The 24,659-nt window shown below is 32.6% G+C and overlaps 2 protein-coding genes across 6 annotated transcripts in view; both read right to left on the reverse strand.

The window, feature by feature from the left end:
* LOC127714493 (uncharacterized) overlaps positions 1 to 24,659 on the reverse strand; it is a 165,274-nt gene that overhangs the window by 127,876 nt on the left and 12,739 nt on the right. The window contains exons 2-10 of one of the 5 annotated variants that reach the window (XM_052220561.1): positions 22,627 to 22,679; positions 20,906 to 21,086; positions 20,084 to 20,398; positions 18,518 to 18,584; positions 16,719 to 16,783; positions 15,433 to 15,495; positions 13,871 to 13,933; positions 10,855 to 11,004; positions 8,750 to 9,612 (exon numbers count right to left, since the gene is read on the reverse strand). In XM_052220561.1, coding sequence (XP_052076521.1) covers positions 8,750 to 9,612; positions 10,855 to 11,004; positions 13,871 to 13,933; positions 15,433 to 15,495; positions 16,719 to 16,783; positions 18,518 to 18,584; positions 20,084 to 20,398; positions 20,906 to 21,086; positions 22,627 to 22,650 — 1,791 coding nt within the window. In that variant the 5' untranslated portion in view covers positions 22,651 to 22,679. Of the gene's footprint in view, positions 1 to 8,749; positions 9,613 to 10,854; positions 11,005 to 11,240; positions 11,431 to 13,870; positions 13,934 to 15,432; positions 15,496 to 16,718; positions 16,784 to 18,517; positions 18,585 to 20,083; positions 20,399 to 20,905; positions 21,087 to 22,626; positions 22,680 to 24,659 lie in introns of those variants that run through there. The other 4 variants (XM_052220562.1, XM_052220564.1, XM_052220560.1 and 1 more) reach the window with 4 other exon arrangements.
* LOC127714499 (ankyrin-3-like) lies at positions 7,003 to 8,121 on the reverse strand. The gene has a single exon (XM_052220571.1). The coding sequence runs from the start codon at positions 8,099 to 8,101 to the stop codon at positions 7,118 to 7,120; it is 984 nt and encodes a 327-aa protein (XP_052076531.1). The 5' UTR covers positions 8,102 to 8,121; the 3' UTR covers positions 7,003 to 7,117.

Consider the following 24,659-nt stretch of genomic DNA (forward strand, 5'->3'; position numbering starts at 1 on the left):
GTAATAGTGCTAGCGGGCCAAGCTGTTCTATGGACACATATTCTTGCACCGATTCTTGTTAATGTATTGATTTATTTATTTAACATTCGTGTTTTGGCAACAAAATGCTGACTGTTCCTGGATGGGATTTACAGAATAGAGCATCTAGGGCTTCATTACAGAAAATGGTAAAAAAAAAATAAAGAATAGAGAAAAATAGGCCAAAATAATGAAGAATTGAGAATAATTGGGTGCTGAAATATAAATTAAGAGAATTATATGCAAAATTTATAGAGAATAAAGAAAATGGCGAAATAAAATAAAGAAAACAAAATTGAGGGAACCCCTCTTATGTTCTTTATTTCTCAAGCTAAAGTTACACTGAACTCACAAAAGCATAATCCTAAAATAATTGAAGCAAAGGGAGTATGTGGGATGTGCATCCAGCGGGTTTTTAGATACGTCCTATCAGGGATGGGGATATCGTAATCTGTAGTCGTAATCGATTGTAATTGACTTCATTTTTTTCAAGTAATCGTCAGTCATCTGTAATCGACAACATTTTTGATTACATGTTATCGTGATATAATCGATTAAAGCAAAAATTTTGATGTAATTATCGATTACTTTTCGATTACATTTCGATTACTTTAGTAAAATAGTAAGACGAAATATAACCTAGTTTAAATGAAAAAAGACAACTGCATATATTCATCAGTTAAAATGGAATGTATTAATATTACTTGAGAGTTTATCAAATACCTTATTCAGATCTGTTGTCTCAAGCTGCATTATTAATAACCAGATCTCCTAACACATTTGACTTTATTTCCAGCTTTTGAAGCAAATGACTTGCAATGCTTGTCGATAATTGAATACCTTTTATAGATAAACAAATCAATAATTTCAGACGGATTTTAGTAATTTATAGGATTAATCTCAAGAACTCGAGTAATATTTTGTTCTTGACAAATCAACGGGTATTAAACCTGAGGTGTTTAAAGGAATGTATATACAGCTTGTGTTTGTATACCAGCGCTCATGAGTACAAAGTAAAATCAGAAGCAGCATTTCAAACAGAAGTTTCCTTATTATTTAAATTTAATTCGTGGTGCATAATGAACATTATTTGACACAAAATTAATTTCGTCAACACGTTGACTTTACATACATTTGTTTTGTCGTTTTATTATTGTAACAAAGCACCATCACAAGGTACCCAAATGAAGCAAAATTGCCCTTAGACCATTTAAGGATTTCAAATAACAACAAACAGCAACGTTCTCATATAATAAAATAAATATTGCTTAAAACTAGCAAAATTAAATCGTTGACTCAGTAAAAACATAAATATACGTTAACAGCTTATCCGAGTAATAACGTAGTACAACATATCCTAATGATAAAACATTTGTTTGAAAACGAACAAAGTATATCAAAGCACAACGACTTTCCTAAATGAAAACAAAAATTCAATGAATATCCGAAGAATTTTATTTATTTATTATACTTGTGTATTGTCGAATTCAAGGTTAGCATGTCTCGACTTCATTCTTAACGAACTAATATTAAATTTCAAGCATGCCTTTGTATATCTGTATGTGCTTTCAACAGAACGGAAAGGTCTCATGATAAATAATAAAAAAAATTTTTAAAAATACTCGGGTCCTTATTGATATTGCAGAGAGCAAGGTATTATCAAATACCAGATACTCTGAGTTATTTGTCCATATAACCAGACAAAACAAAAAAAATATGAAATTGAACGATACATCGATCAAATGAATACATTCAGGTTGACTGATAAAAAATCATTTAATCATTGTCGTTCCTCTGTTAATTGTTTGGGAATATACCCACATCTCTGTTTATTTATATTTTTAATATTTAAAGTTATTTTATATTGCTAATGGATAATTTTACAATTTTTCAAATATGCAGATCGGCTATTTATAACTTCCAGAACACAATAATATTGTTATCTACATGACCTGTGTTAGTCGTCGTATGTGGTTTACTCGTGAAAACAGAGAGGCAATATGTCGACGGAAAACAAGCAGCAAAGCCATGAACAATGAAATAAGCACAATAATGTTGTCCAATTTCAATTTTGGAGAAGCCAATGTAAAATTATAAAGGAAAATCTGTATGCAGATATGAATGAGAATTATATAATTAATTTCGACGGCGAATGAATAAAAACTTTAGACGACTCTTTCAAGACAATTTACATATGCGTATAATTATGTTTGTTTTGAGTTTTCCGTATTTTGTCCTTATTAATTGTGTGATTTCGAAGAAACAGTTCCCACAAAAGTTTATACATAGACAGTCACATACTTTTGTTTGCATTTAAATAGTATCTTCCTGATCTGATATAACGGTTTTAATTATGAACACAAACTGTTATATTGAACAGTGATGGATGTTTTGCTTGTCAGTTAGCTACCTACCTTAAGTTCTTATTAATTTTTTTCCGATTTATTAAATTGTTGCTTTTTTCCACTTCATTTGAAATCTTTTAAATAGTTATATATTTGGCAATCATCTCTTTATTATAAGCTGTATGTACTGTGTTAAAATTTACTGTATTGAGTAAAACTCATCGCTTATTCTTCATCTGAATCCCTACAATTCCGTTAAACCATTTACAGCATCTCATAACGGATGTGTATTCCCTACTACATTGCACTCTTCCCTACACATCTTCTTGTACTCACTGAAATAACTGATGAAATTAATCTACATAAATAAGTTTTAAGTTATGTTGTAAACAAAAAAAAATGATTGGTTGATTCCAGCTTGTTTTATCCAGTGGCAAATATTAAATGCTTATTCTCGTTCTGACATAGTAATAGTTCGACCAGGATGAAGGGCGGGAATATGGAACTGCCACTGACATACTACTGTAAATGTGTTGGATAAGGACAGAAATGTCTACGGACTCATCAAAGAGCTGGGGCAAGGATTCTTTAAAGCGTGACATTCTCTTTCTCTACCTGACCCATCGGATGTCAGACGTGGTTGTGTATTAAAACATCTTCAACTGGAACAAATAAAGAGGATTCTGAGGGTGTAATGACGAAAACCTTCATTTGATACAATACAGACAAACATTATAACAAAATAAAAAGATGAACAGACACAAAACGTCCATAAAAAAACCACAGAAAAAACAAAGTCTGAGAAAGCGAACCCTACACAAAAAAGGTGACGAACTAAAATGCCCTAAAGAGTAATCAGCTCCGTCTGTATCTGAATAATGAAACATGTCTTTGACGTCAATGTGCTATATACTATTCAAATTGTTTCACTCAGGAACAAAACCCCTTATGGCATATTTTGTATCGGAATTTTGTCAATCGACTTCATTATTTCCTTCATATGGGATGTTTCTTTGTCAGCTGGTTCAATATATGCGTGTGATATCTCGGATTGCAATGACCGTTAAGTTTCAATACTAAACACGTATAGAGCGAAGGCAAAGACATCATAAATTCGTAAAAACGCTTACTAAATCGTACACAAATATACTATTGTGGAATTGATTCCTCGTTAAGAATTAAAATAAACTGTTGATACAGAGATATGTCTCGCCTTTATGTTATTCTAATTTTTATAATGCAAATGTTGAAATTAAAATGGCATTAATATGAAATGAAAATGAACCATGACTGAGGGGCAATCCATGCAATCTTCATGAAAATGAGATCTATCACAATTTGAAGGTTTATACAACTGCATACAAGATATCGTTGACTTATCATAAGTGGGTCCCCTTAAACTGACACGATAACACATTATATCATGTAACCTATGCAAAAATTCTAAAGTCAATGAATCATGACTAAAGGGATGAGACCATACAATCTCCATGGAAAAGAGACGTGCCAATACTAGTACAACTACCTACAAAATATCATTACTTACAATTAGTGATTCCTCTCAAACTGACCTAATTTCAATTTTTACATGTGAACTATGTTATAATTTCAGAGGGGGCATGGCCCAATAATCTCCATGAAAACAAGATGTGCAGTTGCTACTTTAACTGAATACCAAATATCATTGACATTCAATAAGTGGTTCCCCTTAAACTAACCTAATCACAAACTTTAACAAATTGTTGACGACACCGCTGATGCCCGAAAGAGCAAGCAAAAGACTCGTGTTTATCATTGCGAGAGAATAAAAATGGTATTACGTCACTGTACGTATCCAGCAATTTACGATAGCATCGTTTATGAAGACAACATATTTAGAAACTGTCCTTCAAATCTGCCTCTTGCTTAATATACTTTTTGATAAAGATTATAAAATAATGTTGTCCAATCAATGCCTCTGTTATACTTTGGGACACATTCATTCTTTGATTTATAGTTTGAAGCAATACATGTACTATTTTTTTTTAAACGTTTTCTGTACTGTTTGTTCTTGGCATTGCACAATATTGTCTTCGTGTACTGTATATGAATTCGCTGTATGATATGTTCTGTGATTGATTTATTGCTGATGTGTTCTGCCTCTTTCTATATTATAGTTTTTATTTGTGGAAGAAATCGGATTCGTACTCACAACCTCAATAATGAGAGGCTATAGATTACTGTAGATGAACCACTAAGACCACTCGATCACTGACGCCCCCAAAGTATATGAAATAGATCAACCGATGTTTAATGTAGGATGGCATGATTTCTGATCCGCAGTTTAAGTACTTCGAGCTTGTTTCAAGTCATTCTTTAGTACGTTATAATTTGTACCGGTTCATTAGGCCACACCAACTAATTTCTTGTTCTCTGGATTTTTCCACCCCAGAAGGCGAGCGATTATAATTATTTTTTGTAAACATAAAATCATAGGTTCTGACAATATTGATCAAAACAAGATGGTATGCAACTTGATTTACCACTTGTACTTTGACATTTTTTTAATATATCAACTGCTAAAGTGTTGGTTTTTGTTCCTGTTCACAAAGACATGCAATGTCCACTTTTAATTGCAGCATATTGATGACTTCTTGTATTACTGTAACTGTTACTTTCTGAGGACATCAGATCTTGAACCGAATAATTGAATAATTATTTTAACTGCTTTAAATGATGTCTTTCCTCCTTCACCGGACATGACTTATAACTAGCAACACGGTCGGTGTTTGCAAGAAGCTGGAACTGCTCATCCTTCCGGAACACCTGCGTTCACCCCCAGTTGTTTGGGGTTTGTGCTGTTTGTTGATGTGTGTACTTGTTAGTTTTTTGTGTTTTTTGTTGGTTGTCTGTGTCTCTGTCGTTTTGGTGTTCTCATTTTTGTTCTTTGTCTTTTTGGCACTTTGTATATAAATAAGATGGGGTATGAGTGCCAATGAGACAATTCTCTATCCAAGTTACAATGTATTTAAAGTTAACAATTATAGCCATATAGGTCAAAGTACGGCCTTCAACACGGAGCTATGGCTCACACCCAACAGCAAGCTAAAAAGGGCCCCAAAATGACTAGTGTAAAACAATTCAAACAGGAAAACTAACGGTCTAATCTATACACAAAACATGAAACACCTTTTAACCACACCAACAAACGACAACTACTGAACAACAGACTCCTGACTTAGGACAGGTGCATTCAAATGCAGCTGGTATGGATAGTTTTGTTCCGCCGGCAAACGTTATTGCAGCTGAAGGCAACACTTCTCCTCCTTCTGCGTCCTTTATTCTAACAACGAAAATCGGCATGATTTTGTGAAAAATCCTCCTTGACTTTGATAAGAAATCTGTGTTAATGCTCGAAACAGGATTTGACGTTGACTAAAGGTAGCACGGTAGTATTTGCATCCCAGAACTTAGGTTGCTCTTTTGTGTACCCTACTTAAGTCAATGTATCTAAACAGTGCGATTGGACAAAAAATACAGTATCAACTGAACATACTTTCCCAAACTGAGGGATGAATCAGGTGTAGAAAAATGTGAAATAATTTTACATACAGGTGAAAATGAATTTTTGAGAATTTTTTTAAATTTTGTATTCACTGCATGATAAAAGACCTAAAAGCACTAGTGGTCCTAGGTTTTTAAAGATATCAAAAAAAGTAAACGGTCATGATACATATTCCAATTCATTTCTGAATAGTATAAGGAAAGTACTTCAGTTAACTGTTTATGTAGAATTTTTGGCAGTTTTAGAAAGTGGTGAAAATTCTAAAAAGGCTATCATTATCCCTTATGGGCCAGGAAATATTACCGTGCCCCCTAAAACGCTCTTGCGATCGTGTTTTGTTTTTTTAATGTTAACAAAAATACCGACGCAGGAAATAGACTCGATTACTTTCCAGATGCGGGAAGCGGAAATATTAAAAAAAAAAAAATCTGTTTAGAAAAAATGATGTGCGGGCGGGTCCGTCGAACAAGAAATTAAATTGGCGTGGCCTTACAGTTAAGTGATCTTTTTTTCTGTACTGGTTTTTATTGTACTATTTTTTGTGTACGTATTTCTACAACAGCAGTTGTTAAATGGCATATCCTAATGTTTTTCGTTATTATACATGTTATATTAGAAAAATGTGTGTTATCGGAGATCGTTGATTGTTAATTGTTATTTTATTCAAACTTTTATAGAATCGGGGCAATTTGGAGCTTGACATCCAGCATAGAAACTTGTTGGAGACTTTATGTTGCCCTCTAAATGTACTACTAGTAGTATTTGATTATATTCATCTGTGTAAAGCTATGTTATTGACATTTACTTCAAATATCGTTTTGATTTAAATAGATACACTAACACTGTTATCACCCAAATATTATCCAAATTGAAAAATGAATCTAACATCCTAGATGCATTTATATTGAAATCATTTATTAGAAATAATAACAATAATTGCAAGAATTGAATCATATAAACAATACAGAAAACTTATTTTTGCTTTGCAAATATTCAAGTCTTATCAATTGATTGTGTATTTTGACTGAACAAATATCTTAAATTTCAAATGAAATATTTCTTACTTAATTATGTCAAATAAAGAATTAGTGAACATACACCTAAAGCGGAATTTAATTCAGATATCTGAAAATATATAAATATATATTTAAATTAGTTTATATCTCTTATACAAATTAACAACAGCTGTTTCAATATTTGTGTATTCTGTTCAGTTTTTGTTATTGTTCAAAAGAGGAACAATGTCACTGAACCCTTTTTCCTTTGCAATGTCCACAGGAGACAGCCCAGAGGTACCACATATCTTAACATTTGCACCATTTTGGAGCAATATCTTTACTATTTCGATATTACCGTTGAAGCATGATTTAAAAAGAGGAGTTTCGCCTCGAACGTCTGCTACATTTACATTCGCCCTTTTCTCGATCAATGTGTTAACAACGTCTTTATGACTATTTATACAAGCGACATGAAGAGCCGTAACTTCGTCTTTATCAGTACTATTTACGTCAGCCTTACGATTCAGTATCATCTTTACTATATCAGTGTATCCGTTTGCACAACTGAAGAAAAGCCCCGTCCATCCCTTTGTATTTGTCTTTTCGTATTTGACATGATTCTCCAAAAGAATTTCTACAACATTACGATGCCCGTTTCTGCAAGCTTCATGGAAGGGTCTAATCTTATCTTTTTTTGTTTTCTCATCAATCGAAGCACCGTTATCAATTAACAATTTTACGATTTTTTCATTTCCCTTTCTACATGCTAAATGAAGAGGTGTCTCCCCTGTTTTGTCTTTGACATCTACTTTTGAACCTGTTCTTAATAAAATATTCACAATGTTTATACTTTCTTTCTCACATGCCGCATGCAAAGGGGTAGAACCGTTTGATGAGCTTTTATTTATATGTGCCTTATTTTGAATTAGAAGTTCCACAATATCTTTATAACCCCCAGTACATGCATAATAAATAGGAGTTCTTCCTATTTTGTCCAATGTATTAATCTTGGCTCCAGCGTTTAGTAACAACGAAGCTGTATCACACTGTCTATTTTTGCATGCCAAATGTAAAGGTGTTAATCTACCTTTATCTTGCATGTCAATAGAAGCATGATGTTTCAGTAGTATTCCTGTTAGTTCTGTAAAACCGTTTAGACAGGCTATGTGAAGAACGCTTTGGTGTTCCCTCGTCATATACTTTTCGTTGATTTTAACAAAGTCTTCCTCCAAATTGATCAAATAATTCACGACGGGAGTTGAATTATTTTCACATGCATAGAAAAAAGGTGACAATTTGACATTGTTTAAAATGTGAACGTTTCGACCGATTTCAACAAGCAATTTTACAATATCAAGATGACCATTCATGGATGCTAAATGCAAAGGTGTGTTTCCCTTTGCATCGGTCTTATTAATCATTCCTTTGTCCAAGTTCATAAAATAAGAAGCAAAATCTTCATAACCTAACGACGAAACAAAATGAAGGACGGTTAAACCGTCTGCATTCGTTTTCCAATTTTTTCCCTTTCTACTGTTTTTCAAATACTCTAAAAATTTCTGTCTGAATATTGGAAAGGCACTTTGAGTATTTTCAAAAACATCCACAAACTGGCCTTCGCTAAGGTCCCTTGCAAGACGGGTAAAATAAGCCTCTTCATGTTCTGGTGTAACTTTAATTACAGGAATAGTCTGTTCTTCCTTTACGTATGCCAATTCTACCTGATTTTTAATTACAGCGCTTTTATTGTACTTAAGTACTGAGTTTATAAATGTTTTTGCAATGCAGTAGAGAACTATAGTTTGCATATTATCATGGATAAATTCGAAACAGTCTTTATCAACCTTCACGTATGTGTCTGTCAAAGCCTCAAGTTGACTGACAATAAGTCTTTTTGATGGATGTATTTGAGATCCAGATTCCCAAAACAAGTTTTTTATTAACTCTTCATTTTCAATTTTAACAAAAAATGATTTTTTAGTAATTTTTTGTTCGATAGCCAGCACAGCTAAAGAGATATAACGCACTGGTGATTTCATTTTGTAACTATCTATTTCCTCTTCGATGAATTGAACAGGTAAGGTAAAAAAGTTTTCTATTGTGCCTACGTCTTTTGATGAAAAGATCGAACATAACGACGGCAAAAAAGGATACATCATAATTATTTCGTCATTTATGGCATTTATGGCAGTTTTTTCGAGATATGCCTCACAGATGGTCCGTTTTTCCGACAGAGTTAATCTCAACTCATCTGTATGTAAATCGCATACGAAAGCTGATAACCTAAAGCGTTCGCATATTTCAGGATGCCAAATAGACTTTCTGCACGTTAGTATTACTTTAGTTTGATCGTTGTGACTTAAAATCTTATGAATGAATGGACCTTTTTTTTCCCATGCAACTGCTTCAGCTTCATCTAAGGCATATGTCCCGATGAAATCATCAATGATAAATACTTGGTTTGTACCTTGTATATAATATTGAGTTATATCTGACGGCTGCCGTGCAGGCACAATTGTGTAACCATATTCGTTCTTTAATCTAAATGCTACGTGATAAGCGCATGCTGATTTACCTGACCCTGTTGGTCCTATAATGACAACGAGTTTTTCCGTCTGGATTCGCTGATATACGTATTGCGCGGCTTTTGTTACAACAAATTTTGCAAGTTCATTGGACCAATTCATTAGTGTTTCCTTTTGCAGTTCTGTGAAGTAAAAGAAAAAATTACATGTTTAAAAGAATAATATGAACACATGTAAATATTGTATTTTGTTGCATACAGCCTACCCAAAAAGCAATATTGCTAATTTGGTATAACACAGATTTTCCTTTGGTAGAAATGTCTTGTGATACGCATTTGTATAGAAGTATGTATCATAATATATATGCGAAACTGTGTGGATTTTGGTATTTGCAGCGTATGTAATCTTATTAAGGTATTGATTTCCTTAGCTTCATGTGGTAAAACCTTTCGACCTTATAACTTTTTTTATTCGTGCGTTACTGATGAGTCTTTTGTAGACGAAACGCACGATATCTTTGACGAGATTTTTTGTCATAACATGGCTTTGCCATATCGAGGCATAGGGACATGAGGTAATGATAAGAATTTGTTGTTTTTACATGTAGGTTCCTCGACCGAACTCATTGTATCCAGGGTTTAATTATGTTAACGACGTTTCAGATAGAATAGTGAAATTTCTTTTCGTGGTACTCGATCATTTGTCGATGAATCTTACATTGGTCAATATATCTGAACAAACTGATTTCAAAACAAATTTACAATCTACTGAATTATGAATACCAATTTAGAAATGGTTCAGTGGTTAAGGATTTAAACCAGTTGTACATACAGTTGGGAATTAATTTTTCAGATTTGTTTTATTTTCACATTCACTGCTTTTACATCATGTACATGGTCTGTTCACTCATATTTCGCCATATTTAATTGACAGTACATCCGTTGAGTATTGTTGAAGCTTCTTATACTAAAATGGCGAACACTCATCCGTTTTGATCAGAAAATACTATCATTCCAACCATTAACCAATATAAACGCTTTCATCGATTACAGCTTACACTATTTATCATTCAATCGCATGGTAAAAATTTCGATGACAAACTCTTTGCATTTCTACACTTTTGCATAATGATTTATATATATAAACACTATAAAATGATACTTAGCTAATAGCAAACACACATAAACAGTCAAATAGACTGACATCATATTGATCAGATTCTTTAAACTTTGATGTACATGTTTATTATTTTTCAATGACTTATGCAATTTAATACATCGCTTCACATCTAAAAGACTAAAGCTTGACATTCTACAAACATTAACTTGAAGGCAAACATACATATATTCTATGCTGTTTATATCAATAAATGAAACTCTTTTCTTTGTAATATTTCTTTACAAGCGTGTGCAGACATATTTTACCTAGTAGATGGTATGGCATCTTTCCTATATCATCTTCGAGTTTGGATATTTTGTCCTTTAACTTCAGTTTTTTAGAATCAATTGCAGCAATTTGTTTTTCCAAACTTGATTTTTCAATGGCTATCAGAGAAGCAATCTTTTCGTCAACCTCTACAAAATAAAATATACATAATAGGGTTTATTTTACGGTTTATCGGAACTTATTGCTATGCAGTTATTAACTTGGGAGAGATACACGACTATGTTTATAAATTTGTAAATACTAGAATTAACATTCTGTACGCCAGACGCGCGTCTACCAAAGACTTAGTTAAAAAAGTGAAGCTTGGATAAAAAGTAAAACAGGCCCAAAACATTCTAAGTTGAAGAGCATTAAAGACCCAACATTTCGAAATATTTGACAAATACAGCTATAGTAATCTATTCCTGGGATAGAAATTCTTATGTATTTCTAAAAAGTGAAAATTTTGTAAGCAGTTAATTTAACTCCTGTTTCTGAGAATCAATTGTATGAATTTTTTTTTTCAAAATTCGATTTTTCAATGGCCACCAGAGAAGCAATCTTTTCGTCAACCTCTACAAAATAAAATATACATAATAGGGTTTATTTTACGGTTTATTATTGGAACTTATTGCTATGCCTATTGATATCTAATCTGTCCCTAAGTTCCTAGCGACAAAACCTTTATCATTTTGTTCAATTTGAGGTAGAAGTTATTCTTCTGTTCAAATGTGTTTTATTTTTTATTTTTACAGCTAACAATTAGTCCAATAGAGAAATCACTGTGGAAACTAATAACACAAACATCTCCACATCGTCAAACTAGAGGTTTTAAAGAGCCTGTGTCGTTCACCTGCATCTTCAAAAATAGCCAGTTTTGGTATAATTTACCATGAAAGGGCAATTACTCTATAAAGAGTTAAGTTACAGTTTCAGTCAAGTTGACATATTTGTAGATCTTGTCCTGCTGATATTTTCGCTTTTCAACGTTTCTTTCTTCATTTGTATCTAATGAATTTTTCTAAGATAAAAGGCAAGCACTCCAAAAAAAGGTAAACACATCAATAAAGAGAAATAACTCTAATAAAAAATCGACCAACAATTTCATCCATGATGAATTATTTGTAGATCTTATCTTGCTTACCATTTTTGCTGTAAAAAGTGTTTATCTATTTATTACAGTTTTCAAAATAGTAGGTAAAAATTAAAAAACATTAGGAAAATCGTCCTCTTAGAGCTTTTACTTCAATAAGAAGCCATCCGACGATTTCGGTCATATTTGACTTATTAGAAGATCGTAACCTATTGATTATTTTGGCTTTCAAAGTTTCTTTCTATCTATTATGATTTAAAGATATAAGGCAAAAACGCCAAAAATAGTAAAAATCGTCATTAAAGAGTAACCAACAACTCCAATAAGGAGTTGTCTAATGATTTCAGCCATGTTGACTAATTTATAAATCCAGTCTTGCTAATCTTTTTCTAATAACAATTTCTATGTATATATCATATAAAATTATGTAGTTTTCAAAATAATAGACAAAATGAAAACAATTGATTTATTTTGATAGATGATTACTTCTCTGATAGTGTAGATGTAAGCAGACAGATCTCAACATTTCCGTCAGATTTTTAATATTCATAGCAGTTTTTTAGATAGACAAAACTTATATTTTACCACTATGTTCTATTTTCAGCAAAATCTGCCATCTTGGTTGACAGGCTGGGTCATTGGACACATTTTGTAAACTAAATACCACAATAATGATTGTTGCCAAATTTGATCAAAATTGTACCAATAGTTTCAGAGGAGAAGATTTTTGTAAAAGTTAAAGAACGACATAGACGATGACGGACGACTGACGACGGACGCAAAGCGATGAGGAAAACTCACTCAAAAATTTCTCAACAATTTTTGTATACCAAATTTGGTCAAGTTTATATGCTTTATTCCGTTTGTTACCTAATTAAAAGCTCTGATTAATCCGTCTTTTTGTAGAACGTTTAACTTTCTGTTTGTGGTTTTGTATTTTGAGCAGTTTTATTTGTTTATGTTTTGTTGTATTTTTGATCGCTAAGTCTTGTGTATCCTTATTCCCGACAATGTATTTTGATTTCAACTTTTTACATTCAGTTACATTTTTTTATATCTTATTGGTCCGAAAATATACCGGAACTGTTTTATAGAATTAATATTTAAGGAATGACTGTAATATTTTCTCTGTCTATGAAGAAATAACATCAAAAATGTGGTGCACACTGAATAACACACAAAGCGAGTTATTTAAAAGTTGTCACCAAATTTTCAGGTTATTTCGAATAGACAGACAAAATGTGTACAGTCATTCCTTAAAATTGATTCTGAATTCCATTTTTAAAGGGTAAATCATGAAAAAATGTTGATGACGTCACAGTCACATGACAAAATTATGTCTATGAGCTGATAAACAAAAAAAACAACTTTCAGCCAATAAGAAGACGTATTACATCCAAAATTAAATTATTGTCGAAGGGTAAAATTCAAAAAGATACAAGGTAGATAATTTAGCAAGCCTGAAACGTGCTTTGTTTTAATAAGGCTTGTCAGTGGCGCTCCAATAGTAAGAATTAGAAAACAAAAACAGTAACGCAGTTGCGAACCATTGCAATCAATAGTTTTAAAAATTTGTGCCAAATCTGGCTCCACTCATCAATATCTGGCGGTCGAAAATACTTAGTGTTGCTTTATAATATCATTTTATTGGTCCTTATATGAACAGATCATTAACGGATAGTTATCCCATCAATGACTTATGGTTTCATAGGTATATACAATTTACTGAAATAAAGTATCAATTATTTCTATAAATACTAAGCAATTAATACACTACCTTGGTTTAGTACCCCAAAAATGTATATACGTTTTAGCATCTTAAATGATAGCAAAGCACAAAGCTTCCAATTATTATCTCAAAACGTGTGCTGCATTTCTATAATTTGGATTATTGGTTGTATTGCTTTGATAAAAGTACAAACCTGTGTGTTTGCGTTTCATTCTGCAGAAACATTCCTTAAGGATAGGCAATACTGCAAATATTACTGAAAATAAAAGAAGTGCATTTTGATCATGAACATTATGAATTAAATATACTTGTGGTTGTGCATAGAGGAAAGTATTCATACATGTACATCAAAAGGGTCAAAAATCATATATAGTGGGTAGCCAGAAGAATCAAAATTACAAGTATACTTAACATTCATATTTTTAAGATCATACATAAAAACAGGAATTGCCAAAAACACCACATAGTAGAACAGACGACTTGAACACGTGAGAAGCTAGATAACAAAAAGGAGCTATGCATAACTTAAACAGAAACCTTACAGTCCTGTCTCAAACACTAAGTTATTTAATTTTTTTTTAATAAATTGCATATATCAGCGACTGGTGCGGTAACTAACTTCGGATATGTACACAACAATGTATATCAAGATTTTGTTAACAAAAGGCTCATCAGTGAACATTGTGAAGCTTGAATAAAAAAGTAAAAAAGTCCAAAAACATTCCACGTTGAAGAGCATTGACAACACAACATTTCGTCTTTAAATTCTTAATTCCGATAAGTTGAAAGATACATCTAAGGATATACCAAAACATAACCGGTTAAAGAACAGCAAACCACCCTTTAAAATTAGAATAACATAAACACAACAGGAAAAAAAAAAACAAACAAAAACAAGCAAAATAATATATTTCGATTTCAAGGATTGATTTACTGTTGGTTTTTCAATGTCCAGTGGCAAATATCTCATACAAGTTCAGAACGATAACAAATTAACAATAAATACTGTAGGTAGATCCTTAATATAACGCTGTCTGGGATGAAGTGCCGACACATTTAGACTGCCACCAGAAAATGAGGGTTTAGTGGATAGAGACAGAAAGCTTGCCTTGCAACAGACCACCAAGAGACCCCTGAAAAATGTGTTGAGAGGGTTTTTAACGTGCAGAGAGAATGATACTCTCTCTACACGAGGCATCGGAATTTACGTCATTCTGACCGGACGTGACTGCGTACTTGTATATTCAATACAGACGGACGCCCAAACTTCAGGGTTTTACTGCCGGTTGCAAGACGACTAGTTGCCACATCTCCTTTTTTTTATAAGAATGGCCAGGCTTCTATCCCCAACTAACACTTGGGGTTCATTTATTATATGAGAATCTTGATAACTTATCCATAAAATGAGGTTGATATCTGTTTGACCTTGTATGGGTGACATGTATACTTTGTTGTTAATATAGCAAATGCAGTGTCCTTTCACTAATAATAAGCGAGAGTATCACGTGATATAAAGAAGATACAGTTTTTAAACAGTCGCTGAACCAAGAAATAAGTGTCAAGGTCAACTAAAATATGTCAGACAGAAATTTTGTACCATAAGACATATGTATACAAGGTATAAGGCATCAAAGTACCTTCTGAGATTTAAAGCTTTGTACAGCGAGTGAACGCTGCTGTCGATGCCAGATGTACATTCCTACATTTATGTTTGACAAGTGTCAGATTTTAACCTTCGTTTAATCCAATACTTACTTGCTAAGAATAACACTAGTATAAAAATTACCAGAACTGCAACACATGCAGCCTTTCTATTAGCTAAAAAATATAAATGGTTTCAATTAATCCCAAATTTAGCTAATCTTTTCACAGCACACTACGTTTATACAGAATTGTTAGTTACGAAATTTCTAGTTATTAATTATTTTAAATAGGTACAAGTACTTCCAGTTGCTTATCATCTGACATTAGTATATTTGTTAAGTTTATAATTGATGAAATATATTAGTAACAATGCTCAACATTGATTGGTTTTTAGAACTTGATGCACATTAATACTACATTTCAGTCAGTACATGTGTAACAAAGGGCATGGTCTTACTGTGAGTTGATAATCGCTTATTAAATGTTGAAGTCTTTCAATAACCGGTTGAAATTGAGGCCATCATGATACAGAAAATGACATCTTATATTTATATTCTACTGTTTGAGTACTTGTTAAAAAAAAGTTTGTTTATTGATCTGACGTATTTCCTGTTCTTTGTTAAATCATCAAAATGAAAAGAAACTTCATATCTTTTTTCAAGAAATATTGGAGAGGGCATATTGTTCACAAATATGTAAATGGTTGCCGAATACATTTGAAAACAAATTATTGGGTTATAAACATTACCTGCAAGTACCCTATGTTATTGGACAGGTGTAAGAACAAATAATTTCCTTTGTTTACATAAAGTTAATTGGTATTAACAATTTTATTTTTTTCTTTATTATAAAACAATAATAATTGTATTAATGTGGTGCGATGTAATAATCGTCAGTTCGTTCCATCCATTTACCAGAGTACCTCGTAATTTCATAGATGGTATGCCAAGGGATTATCTTCATGTTATCGAATTTGATCAAATACAATGTTTACATTGTACATTTTCAAATAAAAGCAAAGTAATATCAACTATGTTAAGAGAACCTCAAAAGAACCTCTTCGTGCATAGTTGCTCAACTATCGTATGGGTCCTTTAATCTCCAATTGATAATTTAACAAAAAGTAAAATAACAAAATACCGAACTCCAAGGAAAATTCAAAACGAAAAGTCCTTTATCAAAAAGTATCTTCATGTTAAAAAATGAAATCAGTCCTCGAAATCAAAATAAAATCATGATGGTGTAACTTCTTTTCTTAGTCATGCATTAATAAGTTTGCAATTGATGCATTTGTTTTCAAAATCTTTGTTTTCTATAGCTATAATCTGTATCAGTTAAGAGTCCTATCGTTTTATTACCAATATTCAAAGTACAAATTTAATGAACGATCTACATACCTAGTACATAAGACTCCAACGATGAATTATCAGTCGATAATGGTATTTCCGGATCTTTGGGCATCCTAACAAAAAAGATGCAAGCATAGAATTTGTACACCATAATGACCATATAATAGGTTACGGAATACACAATGAGAGAGAATCCTAAGGACAACAATTACACCAACACACATCTTGAGGTCTTCAAGTAGGTGTGCCGATACAAGGTCCGAGTCTAGAACAAAAACATTGAAATGAAACCTGCTTGATAATGTTTCCGTGGTTACTGTAGCTGTTGAATGAACCATAATTCATTTTTACAATTACAATTTAACTGCAAGGTCTTCATTACACGCAAGCTGAATGATCAAATGTGTCATGATTCGACTAGTTATACACATTTATCATGTTTATCTACATCATATATATATTTTTGTTATAGTAATTACGTGTGGTGCGAGTTGAGTAAATTGTTCATTCACAACTGCCAAAAAAATGGAAATACAATTTGTCTTATCTTAACTGCTTGAATTGTCACATATACGTTTTTCATGGTCTCTGAGCATGTATAAAACGAACTGTATCCTATATGCGTCGTTTTGATTAAGGTTATATTCATAAAGTGTTAATTATTCATTACATTTGAAAATATGCTCGGAAGATTTTTAGATTTAGGAAAACAAAATTTTGTTTAGTTTTTCTGCATGGCAATTCTGTACAATTCTGTTTTGGCCATTGCACACATTTTTTCTAGAACTATTGGGTTTTTTGTTTGATATACGACCGGTATAAGATTGTAGAGAGGTATTATTTTATTTAGAATATCATATTTTTTGTTAATCAATTAGTAAATGAAAAATAGAAATTGAAAAGATATAAGATACAACGAAGGAGAAACAAGCCACTTGGTCATGTACCTTTCAAAATTTAGGAACCTCAACAGTTCCAGTCTTGATGGGTAAATATGGTAATGTAAGTTTTGAGATTTTGTGGGGGGATTTGGGAAAATTGGGTGTCAATGTCAGATATTTGATAGTGTTTTGGTTAATTTATTTACAACTATGATATGGTCAATTTCAAGAAATTCTTATATGAATGCGTGTGCCTTTGGAGTGTGCATTGATCGATGTAGGATCTTTATTAGATGACAGTAACAAGTTAATTGTGCCCCGGAAGAAATGTTTTTTTTAATTCCAAACAGTTGTCGCCTAGTATTGCTTAAGTGTACCGTGCACGTTTGGCCATTGAATTCGAAAATCATAAAGTATCATCAGTCTATAAAATAATTGTGGCTTATATCAGTTTTATCCACAATACAGTTTTATCATGTTGAAAGACTTGTCCAGTAATTTTCCATTAAAGCCGCTTTTTTAACATAGTTTCGAATAACTGTGCGTTGTTTTGGTTAATTCGGTAAAACCAATCTGTTTACTTCTGTTTACTTCTGACATGATAACAAAGAAAACCAGAATTTGTGGGTAGAAAAAAAAAAACAGAATTCTTTCATTTGTCTTTGTGATAATTAACCCCAGTTTATGTGAACAATTTTTTTGTAAAAGTTGAACCAATTACTACGGGTTTACAAAATTAACGAATTATAAAATGTGTATGACGTTATACCACATTGATACCTTGGAAAACATATCACGATTAGAAGCTAAAACATCAACTTTATGTTAAGAGTAAAGGTTAATCACTTTCATTTGAGTGGTCTTCGAAGACTGAAGTTTTAATTAAAGTAACAACGACAACGGAAGACCAATTAAAGAGAGTATTCTTGCATTCATTTCTTTGGATTTTCTTCAATAAATACTCACACAACTGTTGATATTGAATCACAATAAAAGCTCGTTTTCCACTCATTCTCATTAAGACACTCATAATCTGAAAATATTAAATTAAAATAAGTTCATATTTACTACACTATTTCTCACTTAGAACATTTAAAACTAATCAAATCAATCATGACTACTAAAGCCTGCAAGACATTTGAGCGTGTGCAAAAGTATCCCCATGACCCATGTAGAAGAGGTCTAGCTCAGATTAATCCTGTAAAACGGACATATATACGTCTGAAATTGCTTGTGTCTCTTTGCGACCAAACATGTCAAATACCTCCTATGTGACACATTCAGATCATCAAACTAATGACAAAAGCAATGGTCTTCGCACTTGACCGTGTATACTTCTGCTACTAGACATTTGGGACTTTACAACATCACTGTCTCATTTCTAAATATTAACTTATACAAACACTGCAGTCTATGAAACAGGCGCTCAATTTGATAACAATTAAACTAAAGTATCTTACTATACCAGGAGCTACGATGATCTGAATTGTAAAAATTAAACAAATCTCGTCTTCGAATTGGAGAGTAACCTTTGCGGATTTGTGAATGTCGGTAAAACGAAAGATCGTCCAATTAAACGTATGCGCGGTCATAGATAAGACATATACAACAATGCAAATGACATGGTTTATTAACATTTTAATCAGCCTGATCATCCAATCCTGTCTATGCAAGTTCGCATCATCGAAAACAAATATGCCACATGACTAACAATTCTCATCTTGCAACACCTCTCCATAGACTGAAGGAAGACTACTGGGTACGAGAAAAGGGAACTGCGACACCAAATGGTTGCAATTACAAAATCGATGGCATAGGTATTATTTCTAGTTCTTCCCGTAGCTCGGGGAATGAGATGAATATTTTCAGATCTGCTCCTCGACGTAGACGCAGTCATGGTCTTGGTTATTATACATCACCTAATTTCCATGATATTTATGTCTTTTATACATGTTATACACAAACCATTCATTGTATCCACAAGAAAATGTATGCATACACTGCCCCTTTCGAAACTGTATTCTCTGTACCAACAATGTTTTGAAACCACAAATCATCATTCTAACCAATACAAACTGACAGCTGTCATTTCGGATATTGAGGTCAATGTCAGATGAACCCTGCCAAATTGATATGGTCACCCAATTTTTCCTTTTTTAAAGAGGCATAACTCTAGAAGGAAAAAAGTGACGCCACCAAATTTCAAACTTGATCTGTGTTTTGTGGTAATAAGCATTGTGTATAAGTTTCATAACATTTGGTTGAGGCAAACTAACGATAGAGAACGGAAACCAATTCCGGGACGTACGGACGGCCGTACAGACGGACAAGGGTAAAACGTAATGCCCCTTCCGCTACGGCGGGGGCATAAAAAAACACTAAGCGGAAAATGTTCCCGTTATCATTGCAATCATTATTTATCTAGTTTTAGAAACGGAATTAAAAGCAAATATCAGCATTATATGCAAAGTCTATCGAAATATTTGGAGGAAAATGTCTTTTGAAAAATTTACAGTTCGTGTAATAGCATACCTGGTGATAAAATGTAGTTAGATGAACATATCTTAAGATGACAGGAACAGTCTTCCTCGGACGGTACACAATAACATCGATGTTTTGGTTGAACTATAAAATCATATCCTCTGGTATAATCACAGCGGCATGATCTATCTTTTTCCAATGTACCATTACTAGAAGTGACTTGTCCTTCAGCAGTGCAGTGAGATTTCTCATAAACACAGCGACTGCTTCCAGAAGACAGAAATTTGAAAGGCTGGTAGAACTCACTATTACAATCAGCGCCTTGTAGTGTTCCATTAGATGACCCAGCAACTATGAGTTTTTGTCCTATCAAATACAACTACTAGTAATTGTTTTCTAATAAGTACCCAGGCAGGTAAAACCAAAGATAGAAATGATTCAGTTGCCAATTCCAACGCTTCGTTATAATGCAGTAAACCTAGATAATTTGACGAAAGATGAGTTTTCATCATTTTAACATGTTATATTTTGAAGAGAAACATCGAAATAAGTTTTACAAACGTCTACGCAAGGTGAAACGGCTATGTGTCTCAACATAAAATTATTTTTTTCAGTCTTATAATATGCTGTTATCATGGCAATTTAACCCAAAGGAATGCACGAATTACATTAAGTCAAAATAAGTTGGATCCGTCCATTCTGTAACATAATCATCGAACATTTAACGAACGGGTTCGTCTACCTCGCAAAATTTCAGTATGGACTAAAGAATAGATTGATATTGAACATGTTGAACAAATATGTTTTATGATGAAAAAGTGAATAGCTATCCAGTGATATTACACAATGCAGAAACGTGAGAGAGCATATTACCTGGTGCTTCGAAATCTGAGGTTTTTCTACAAAATTCAGTAAAATAATGTTCGTTCCGATTAAACAAGCAGAAGTAACCGTCCACAGAACCACAATTATTTTCTGCTCTATGTTTCCAGTGCGACTGAACAGGACAATGGAAGCTGAAACCGGATTCAGATAGCTTCCATAATGACATAATCTGAAAATAATAATGTAGTAAAGTGTAATTTCACATGTATGAATGGTGTTCAGTGCCTTAAACATATCATGTTGTTTCATGCAAGTTTATGTTAGACATGGTTATAAAGAACCAGACTCAAGATAGAAAAACAATAAGCCAGGCTGAGCGAAAAAAACAGATGTATCAAGTAAGAAAAACGCGCCAAACTGATCATGCCTAAAAACCCAAAAGACTTGCAATAACATGGAAACGTCTTTTGAAATATACTGGCAATCATTTCCAGTAGCAACTTGACATACAATAAATTTTCACAAAGACAAAATTGATTAGTTATTTATTTATTTGATATAACATAAATAATTTGAATACACCTTATTGGTCGATGGCGCAGTATTCACTAGCTTGAGACTGGTGGTTTAAGGTAGGAATGTTTTATTTTAAATGCACGTATTAAATACCAAATATGAAAATGAAAAAAAAAAAACGACGGTAATAGGTATAGGAATGGTCAATTCACTGGACGTATGAAAATAAATTTGTGTTCATTTTGAGTATTACATTTTTGTATTTAACCATACGCCGCCGTTCATAAAATTAAAGCCTTATATTTGAATATATCACATACACTGCCCTTCTATGAGGAAACTGTTAGAAGTACTGCTCTACAACAAAGTTTAGAACAGTTTCTCTTGACATCTTTCGAACAGTTTCTGACAGAAGGAGTTCTAGCAAGCATAGTTGGACAAATATACTCTAGGACAGTTCTTCCGAACTACACAATTTGGACTGTTCTACTTTGGAAAAGGTTCGGAGAGTTCTAGTTTAAAAATATTTTTTTGACAGTTTATATAAAGAACAGATTCTTACAGTTTTGTATCTGTACATTTAACAGTTTATGACGTCTCTTTTTGTTTAAGTTTTTCAGGCGCGGATCCAGGATATTTGAAAAGGGGTTGGGGTGGGGCGTACTTATCAATTTAATATATACCGCTTAGCTAAGCGAGGTGAAAAATATCATAAGATTTCTTAATTTTTTGGCTATTAAAAGGGGGCCAACACCCTGTGCGCCCCCTGGATCTGCCACTGTTCTTACAATTTATCTGTTCATTTTATTAATGTAATTAAATTCTTTCCGACTTTATAATTCCATACAATCTATTCTAGGATGTCGTAGTTAAATTGAACAGTTTATTTTTGTTTATTTTTTAAATATTACTAATCATCATGATCAGTTATCTATTAGTAAGTATTTTGTGTCTATTTTGTTATAATTAGTTTCATAAACTGTAGTTATTTGCGTTACATAACACAATTAAACCCCATTTTTCATCACATACTGTTGTGTAATGTCATATTATTCAATAAAAAAAAAACAATCTGCCATATTGCCAGAGAGAGAGAGGTTCTACCTTAGAAGAGACTCTGAAAGCTAGGGTAGAGCTAATCATGAACAGTAAAGCACAGTTCTATGATATTAGTTCTGAGGAGAAGATATAATTGATCCTAACTATAGTTTTAATAAACCATTGTCCTTATTAACCATGTGATAACAACTTACCAGGCAAAGACTGCATATATACATGTTTAAGCGTTGTTAAATCATTCTAAAAGCTAAAATAGAAGAAATATGATATTAGTTTGTTACATAAACAATACTTCAAACTAACTACCATTATTCATTTTGTTTTTGTCCTTATCATAAGCAAATGTATACATAAAGTGTCGTTTCTGTAAACAGAATTGAACTACAATGAGTCAGAATTTCGTTGCCATATTGATAATTTGCATCTTTTTTATCCAAGAAACAGCGAAAAAGTAAAAGCAACATAACAAGTTTTCTTCAAATACCAATTATATACGTCAATTTTTTATAATCGAATTTAGAATAAAAAATGAAAAAAATGACTACATTAAGACACATGATTTTTTTATTAGTAGTCATTGGCTTTGAACTAATTTTCAGTAACTGCAAGTACTCTCAGATTTATTCCTTGTGTCATTTTTTCTTGTGAGGGAAGTATAAAGTGCCTACAACGTCCTGTCTGTGTTTTGTTGTTTTTTTTTTCGATCTGATGAGTTCAGCCCTTTTCTACTCATTCTTATAGTCTGTTCATATGTTGTACTGTTACACCACTGTCTTATGTTAGTGGGAGGGTTTGGCGCCAGCAAACATGTTTAACCCGCCACATTCTTTTTGTGCCTGTCCCAAGTTAATAACCTGTAGTTCAGTGGTTTTCTTTGGTTCATGTCTGTCATATTTGTTTTTTTCGTAAATTGTTTTGTTATAAATTAGATTGTTAGTTTCTCAATTGAATTGTTTTATATTTGTTTTTGTCTGGCATATTTATAGCCCACTATACAGTATGGGTTTTTCACTATTGTGGATAGTTGTTTCATTGGCAATCATACCACATCTCCTTATTGTTAAATAGGTCATTATGTCTTATTCAATATTTCAATATAAATAATACTTATTTGAATAAAATGTTTTTCATTCACTATGTAAACTGGAAATATAATGGTTGATGAGTAATTAGGTCTCTCCAATTTTTTGTGGAAAGACAAAAGTGAAAAGACCTATTGTATTTGTTCTGATTATTATTTTTATTTTCTTCTTCCGCCAAACCCTTTTCTTGTGCGCCACATTTTTGATTTTATTTCGAATAGACATAAAAAATATTACAGTTAAATAGGTGTATGTGTTTATAGCTTACGATACAGAATAGGTTTAATTCATTGTTGAAGGCCGTACATGTATCTTTAGTTGCTTGTTTACAGATGTCATTTTGTCTCAGGTTGTTTATTAACTTATATTTCGTATTTGTTATCGGTTACATCCTGGTTTGCCCACTTTTAATTACCCCAATTATCAAATGGTTATATAAAAGGTTTACTGATTAGAAAGTTGTATAGCCTGTTCCAGTTATGTTGCTATTTTATATGTACATATATCTCTGTAAAATTCTATAGGATAATTTGTATGCAATTGATGCATATTAAAATGTATTTTTTTTCTTCATATATTTGGTTGTGAAATTTTCATTGATTTGATTCTTTGAAGGAGATAAATGAAAATTAATAATTAATTGATTTTGATATATATTTTTAATAGCACTAAAACAATTAACATTGTCAATATTATATAAATATCATTAGCACTGAAATTTATCATTCATAATGCATTTAAAGCATCAAACATAATATGCAAACATAACATTGGAAACAATTACAAACTTGTACAAGAATGTCTTTAATTTAAGTGCAGAAGGTGTGATGCTGCATCTGCGTATTCTAACACATCCACAAGTCCTTGTTCATATTTGGCTTTCAGTCCTGCAGTCTTTCATCGATTTCTCTGTATCTGCGTCTTTTTGGTTGACGGGGCCCTCCTGCAGCATGATGGTACACTCAGTGAAAGCTTGAGTTTTCTGAAGCACCTCAATTGTCTCATAGATATTTGGGCGTGCGTGTTGGACCATCTTCTTGATTTTACTGTGCCAGCCTTCCAAGTGGTTGGTAGTGCGTGGTCCCTCAGTCAGGTAGTGGTTCCAGAGGAAGCGATGTCCTTCAACCCAATATTTGGTGCCGTAA

Source organism: Mytilus californianus, unplaced genomic scaffold (assembly GCF_021869535.1).
Source record: "Mytilus californianus isolate M0D057914Y unplaced genomic scaffold, xbMytCali1.0.p SCAF_9, whole genome shotgun sequence".
Lineage (NCBI taxonomy): Eukaryota > Metazoa > Mollusca > Bivalvia > Mytilida > Mytilidae > Mytilus > Mytilus californianus.